The 7,422-nt window shown below is 35.6% G+C and overlaps 1 protein-coding gene across 1 annotated transcript in view; it reads left to right on the forward strand.

The window, feature by feature from the left end:
- The window catches only part of LOC107698833 (forkhead box protein N2-like), a 22,210-nt gene that overhangs the window by 7,237 nt on the left and 7,551 nt on the right, over nt 1-7,422 (forward strand). The window contains exon 2 of the mRNA XM_016499958.1: nt 5,928-6,508. Within this exon, the coding sequence (XP_016355444.1) occupies nt 5,928-6,508 (581 nt within the window). The remainder of the gene's footprint in view (nt 1-5,927; nt 6,509-7,422) is intronic.

The following is a 7,422-nucleotide window of genomic DNA, read 5'->3' on the forward strand; positions in this document are numbered from 1 at the left end:
TTCTTAAATATCTGCAAACATATTATGGTATTTTTATGCTTTAGTAGAGTCAAAAACTTACATACAGCACCTTTAACAAAAAATAAATTTTTAAGGCCCTTTAAAATGTTTTATTTTTTCTCAAATTCAGTTTTATTTCTACCAAATTCTGTTTTACATACATTTTCTGGATTCCATTTTAATGGTTTCATTAAATAATAATAATCAAAAGCATCTCTAATTAATTGATTTTATTAAAAAATTTATTATTGTTTTATTTATTTATTTTTTTCCTCAGAAGTACTGTTGTATATTTACATTTTTCTGCTACATATATTATGGCAAATAATTTATCTGGTAAATATTCCTTTAAAAATAATATTTTAATAATAATTTTATTAGTAGTAGTAGCACTATCATTAAGTATTAAGCATTTCTGTCACGGTTTCTTTAAGTTAAACCGAACTTTTATTTTGATGGGTTGCTGTGAAGACCTTTAATTTTCTCTGTTTATATGATATGACGATAGTTTTTCTCAAAAGAAATGGTTAAATGCTCATGAAGTGATTCTCAGAGCAGTTCTAGAGATGTTCATGTACTCATGTATTGAGGCAAGGTGTAGTAAATGAAACCGAGTGTCTGCGCCATTCATTCACACAGAGACACGCAGAACATGCGGTATTCATGTTTAAATGGTATTTTTGCCACTTTATTCACAGCCACTAGTCCATATTGCATTATGATTTAAGTGTACTGACCTACTTTTGATGTATCCATTCAAATTTGTTAAATTCCATGATATTCCGCGTTATACAGTAAATTCCGTTTTTATGACTGGAGTCCGCGATTTCATCCACATTTTCTGCATCGCGAATATCATAGGGCCCTAGGTGCAAAGGTGCCCGTACTTTTTCCTATGAAGGGCTAAAAATCAAAACATGATTGAGGGCCGTGGGCTGAAAGTAAATGCTGCATTATATCCAAATATATTAAAAATGAAAAATTAATTTCATGTATATTCTCTACATATCAATGACTCTGGTCCACTTTTGGGCTGCGGGCCCAGTTTGGGCTTCTCTGCTTTAGTGGATAATAGCTCATAGCACATATTTTGTTGGCATGAAATGAAAATCATCCTTATTTTTCTAAATGTTTTTTATCATATTATGAACAATTCATTTGTGCATACATTTAATTTTTTATTTTTTACCTTGTAAATGACCTCGTTTCAATCTGAAACAGCAGACTTCTCTCTGGTGATGTATGCCGGACTTCTCCATCACAGTGTGGAAGAAAAGATCCGCCTTTACTTTGATTTCACTGCAACTTTAACGTCAAGTCTACATAAACTATTCTGGATAATTGTCATTGACATTAAATAAATGCCAAAGGTTTCCCAGAGGGCCTGGGAATTAAAAGGGTAATTAGTTGTATTTCAAGCTGCCCCTCCCATTGACAAAAGTTTACTCATAGTCTGTTTGTTTGGGTGTATTTCTGTTTGAAGTAGTTTAGACTGGTAGAGTGTCAGCATTAGCATTGTCTGTCTGTGTGGATGGAGGGCGAGGTGATGGGCTGATGAGCTTGTTGGAGGAGAGTTAGATTTGTCTTGCTAATGAGAGCCACCATGAGTGCAGGGATCAGGTCTCCGCCTGGAGCAGGATGGGAAGCAGACAGCACTAAATGTCCTATGAAGGACATACTGCTGTCGTACATGCCCTTGATTGCCCATGAAGAAAGACATCCAAAGAGGATGCTGTTGGAAAGCAAAATGGCATGTGGATGCACTACAGGAGCATAATAATGTGGACAAGGGTGACAGATGGTTTGATTCCAGGGCTGCATGAAAATAGAGAAAACTTGCATTGTGATTTCTTTTTCCTCTGTATGCGTGTGTGTTTTTGTTTGTTTGTTTGTATATATATTGCGATATGAAAAAAAATGAATTTTCACCAGATTAATTGTATAGCTATATTTGGAAAGATTTAAACGTTCTGTAATGACTGGGCTGATTTTGTAGGAGTGCACATGCATAAAAAAAATAATAAAAAATATTTTGAAAAGCTGAATTATTATTCTTTTTTAGGGTTGGACAATTTAGGATTTTGTTTTTGTTTTTATTTTGTAAAAAATTAAAAATATTAAAGTCAAGTCACCTGTATTTATAAACCGCTAATTCCAGCTACATTTAATCAAGAAAGCTCTCTAGAAAACAAAACAAAACATTAATAACATTGTACTGAGAAATGATAATTTACACACCCTCTTACTTTTCAAAACAAATATGACTTTCATACTTTTATGGAACTCCATAAAAGTGAATGGTGACCACAAATGTAATCATTTTCAGTGAATAATGGCTTAAATTTTAATCTATTCCTTACACGAGGCTATCATGTGGCTACTTTTCATGGTGCTTTTTTTCCTTTTTGCAATTGGGTGGCCTTTGGTTTCCAATCTGTTTTCATTGTATGGAAAAGAGCAGCGTATTCTTCAAAGCATCTCCTTTTGCTTTCCTCAGATAAAAGAAAGCCATACAGGTTTGGAATGACACAGACATTAGTAAATGATGACATAATTGTCATTTTGGAGTGAACTATCCCTTTAACTTTGTGGAAAAGCAATTTTTTGTTGACACCTTTTATTACAGTACTCATGTGAAGAGGAAGATGTTTATTTGTGTCTGGGGTGTTTTGAACGGTTCTGAAAGAGGAAGTGGAACCCCCTCCTTGTGCCCTCCACTCTATTCTCCAGAGTGGGAGAGAGAATGATTCAGAGCAGCACTTTATGTGATTATTTATTTATTGATGTGCTGTATGGTTTCCATGGCAGTGGGTATAATAGTGGGCAGAGAAACATTCACTCTCCTAGGCACTCAGCCCTCTTTTACTTGAGCTGATGATTTATTTATAAATATTCTGTGTGCTTTTCATGGCTTTTCATTAAAGCCAGTCGCTTAGTCTGTGGCAGGTAGATTTCTAATTGATCTCTGAGTTTCTTCAAGCTGTATGGGGCCACCATCACTTATCCTCTCCATCCTTGTCTGTCTTATTACATGGAGCTGATAACAGACTTGCACGTCTTCGATGGATGTCTAAGAACCCTGGAGTGCACACTTTAGTTTTTCTGGTGTGGTATCATCTTGAAGATGAGGCTCATGGTTCTCTCAGATACTTCAGTAGACACCTAAGAGGCCCTTAATTCTGTCCTAAAGGGCCTCTTAATTCCCTCAAGAGAAATGGTGCAGGCAAAGAGATTGCAGTGTTTTAGCGATAAAAGAAATGGGAAAAATGAAGCCATCTAGTATTATGAATATAACAAATTTGACCCAAAATTTATGATTTCATTGCCTCATTGGCTTCTGTTATGTTCAGTGGTCATACTCTAGAATCCTCAGCCACGCAATTCCCTTTAAATAGGGGTTAAACGGATCATAGTTCATCAATGCAACACAGAGTTGATTCTTCTTTCACATCTCTTTGTGTTTGAACAGACACAAATACACATTATGCCAAAATACCAGTCTGGACAGTCGTTCTCATAAACGCATTCAGTTATGTGAGCAAAAACACCTGAGAAAGAAATCGGATGTATATCATTATATTAAATCCGTGCATCAGGTCTTAAAGGGACAGCGGCCTATAAATACCAGCTGCTGTCTGTCATTAATGTTAATCGAACAAAAACACACATCTTTAACTAAGATTATTCTATATTTAATTTATACAGTGAACACTATGCAGTGTTATTTTACACTTAATCATTACATTGCTGTACCTGGGTAGTACTGTTAGACCTTATTTTATTTGTAACTTTGTTATAAAGTATTTATCTATGAGTGTAATTTTTTTTTACTTGTCATGTTTAAACTTTCTTAGTTAGGCTTGTAGTTTTTACTGTGGTATTGAAGAAATACTTAAAGTGTGCTATGTAATCGTAATGCTGTACATGAAAGGCAAAGTTACATTGAAATAAAATTAGGGATGCACTGAATGTTCGGCAACCGAAATTATTCGCCCGAAAATAGCAAAAAAAATCTCTTTCGGTGTTTGGCCGAATAAGTGAAAAAACCTTATAAATTGTACCGAACAATGATGTGATGCCATCAAATAGAGGCACGCACTAACGCAGCAAACATGTCGTCAGTGAGAGAAAGCATTTAAAACTGTCTGAGAAAGATGCAAAAATCATTATAAGCACAGACAGCAAGAGACTGTTTAGTGCTTGTCTTCGATGAGAAGAGGAAGGGTTGGTTGTTGCTGGTTACTGTATGATGATTGAAATCGCGAAATGGCCTTAAACAATTAAATAAACTGCAGAGTGTTGCTTTCTAATACACGCATGGATTGCATGGATTCTGACTGCGCTGCAGAGCTCACGGTGCTATCTGCTTGTTAGCCAGGGTTCAAAGTCCAAAGCGCGAGGAAAATCTGCGCTGAAACAGTGTTACTCATCAGTTGCTCAGTCACATTTTTATGAATTTTTAAAATAAAAAAAATTTGACAATAATAATTATAATTATTACTACTGTAATAATCTATTAATACATTTATAACATTCACACATTGTGGATGGGATCTGTAATATTTTCTAATATTTTCTTTAAAAAAGTGTCTTCTGCTCAGCAAGGCTGCATTTATTTGTACAGTAAAAAATACTGATTCAAGAAGAGGGTCTCAAAATGGCCAAAAACTATTATTTTACTAACTTTTTAATTTTAAGTTAAATTGTGCCTTGTTGGTATAATGTCTGCTACAATGTTGAAAAATTTTCAATGTTAAGTAAATATTTAAAAATTGTTTTTTAATTGATTTTCTCTTTGAAAAGCAAGACAAAACAGTAAAAAGCACATTTTGACTATTTAACCCTTTAACGCGTACGATCACACCAGTGTGATCAGTCTTGGCTGGTCCCTGAAGTGTACGATCACACCGGTGTGATTAGAACTTTCAGTGCGTCACGTCATCAACTGCTGAATTTAAATCCGCTTTCGCGCTTTGGCTGGCGCGGAGCCAGATTGGACACGCTGACCGCTTGTCATATTATCACAAATTTTCAGTGTTTTCAACCATATAATAGTGATGGGGAATATTTTAAACTCACGTGCGAAAGGGTTAACTTATGCAATGGTGAAAAAAAATTGGCAAAATACATGGGGGGGGGAAATGCGAAAAACCGTGTTCTGTATTCGGCCTTCAGCCTTCAGCCCAGTGTTTCATTTTGTTTGGCTTCGGCCAAGAATTTTCATTTCGGTGCATCCCTAAATAAAATATTTTTTTCCAATCCGTGACTCAAAAACCGCAATATGATCTGAACCGTGAGTTTTGTGATTTGTTGAACCAGTGGCCAAACAGTGCTTCTCTGATGAAGCATTTTTACTATGTCAGCATATTTTGTGCACATAGTGTTAATAAGATGCAATAGGCAAACATGTCATCATTGCGGACATGACCAAAAATTGTCCAGTGTTCATTCAGTCATATTTATAATATAGTTGTGTGAATCCTCAAGTAGACACCAAATCAATTCAATTCATGATTTACTGTTTTTTTTGTTATTCAAGCTTTTTGCGCCAATTTGCATTTTTTATTAACTTAGTTTTTTGCACCAAAACTGTTAGTGTACTTTGTTGCCATTAATTTGCACCTATACTTTTATATTTATTTTAAATATCGTACCAATATGTAGCTGAAATTTTAAGAGGCATTTCTGAAGAACTTTACTACGACTGGTTTAATTTATCTCCTGAGAACATGACATTCTGAACAGCATTAAAAGAACAATTACCCAAATTGAATTTACGAAACATTATTTTCAGTTTCAGCCAAATGAAAATGTTAATTTCAGTTTCTGCATTTCTGTAAATAAATACACCCACATTTATTTGTGATTGACAGTTGTAGTAACCAGTGCCCACTTTCTGTTCTCTTCAATACCCTTCCCTTCCACAGACCCTCCTGGTTTGATGGGTCCGATAATCGGGATGTCTCCAGATAAGAAAGCCGAATCTCCCGGAGCGCAGGGCGTGTGTGGAGCTGGGACTCTACCTGAAGCAGAGAGTGCTTCCAGTCCCATGGCTACCAGTCTAGACCAGATTGGTCGGTCTGGAGCATTGAGTGTGGTGGCGGGTGAGTCTGAAGATGATGAACTAACCAACCTGAACTGGCTTCATGAGAACCTGCTGCAGAACTTCACGCTTGGAGGCGAAGCGCAACCCATCAACAGCCCGCTGTTTGACATAGAGGGAGGCGGTGGGTCGCCACACAGCAACACCGCCTCGTCCACCTCCTCTATCTCTGCGGGAAGCGAGAGAGATCCTTACAAGTCAAAGCCTCCTTTCTCTTTCTCCTTACTGATATACATGGCTATCGAACAGTCGCCCAGCAAATCTCTCCCAGTGAAGGACATCTACAGCTGGATCCTCAAACATTTTCCATATTTCTCCAGCGCCCCTACTGGCTGGAAGAACTCAGTGCGCCACAACCTGTCCCTCAACAAGTGCTTCCGCAAAGTAGAGCGAAGCATAGGAAAGGTAGGAATGCAAGAAAAATGGACATTCTCATGTGGTGTTTGTAAGGGATAATGTACATTCAGCCGGTAAATGCAGGCATAACCATAATTGTAATACAGAACCATAATGGTTACCAGTATTACAATATTATTATTATATATTTTTTTCAGTCATTATTGGATTTTTAATTGTGGACCAGTATTCTTATTAACTAAATGTAAAACTATTAAAAATGGTTTCATTAATTGAAATTAAGTTAAAAATTAAATGAATATTACAATAAAATAAATATTAGAATAAAAACTTAATCTTAAAAGTTAGAAATTGTCCCTTGGCAAATAACTGAAATAAAATAAGTTTAAATTCATGTAATAAAATTGCTAAACTAAAACTGAATTAAAGCTAAATAGAAATATTTAAAAAAGCTAATAAAAACAACAAAAGCATATAACAAAATTACTCTAAAATGAAACTATAGAAAGCAAAAGCAAATTTAGTATATAAATAATACTAAAATAACATTGTTGCGGACATTCATTTCAGCCTATTTTTAGTGTTATTTATTTGTATTTTTTTAATAATATTTTGGTGCTTTTCTTTAAAGGGGTCATATGATGCTATTTTAAAGATCATTGTTTTGTGTATTTGGTGTAACAGAATATGTTGACATGCTTTAATGTTCAAAAAACACATTATTTTTCAAATACTGTACATTATTGTAGGTCCTCTATGCCCCGCCTCTCTCAAACACGTCATTTTCAACAAAGCCCTCTCCTTTGACAAGCACAGTTTGCTCTGATTGGCCAGCTTACCCAGTGCATTGTGATTGGCCGAACACCACAAGCACGCGTCGGAAATGTAACGCCCCTTACCATAATCGCGAGCTTCAGCTTTCAAAGTAAATATCAAGACAGTTAATAATGTCGTTAGTTTTA

This window comes from Sinocyclocheilus anshuiensis, unplaced genomic scaffold (assembly GCF_001515605.1).
Source record: "Sinocyclocheilus anshuiensis isolate Anshui unplaced genomic scaffold, SAMN03320099.WGS_v1.1 scaffold230, whole genome shotgun sequence".
In the NCBI taxonomy this organism is placed as follows: Eukaryota; Metazoa; Chordata; class Actinopteri; order Cypriniformes; family Cyprinidae; genus Sinocyclocheilus; species Sinocyclocheilus anshuiensis.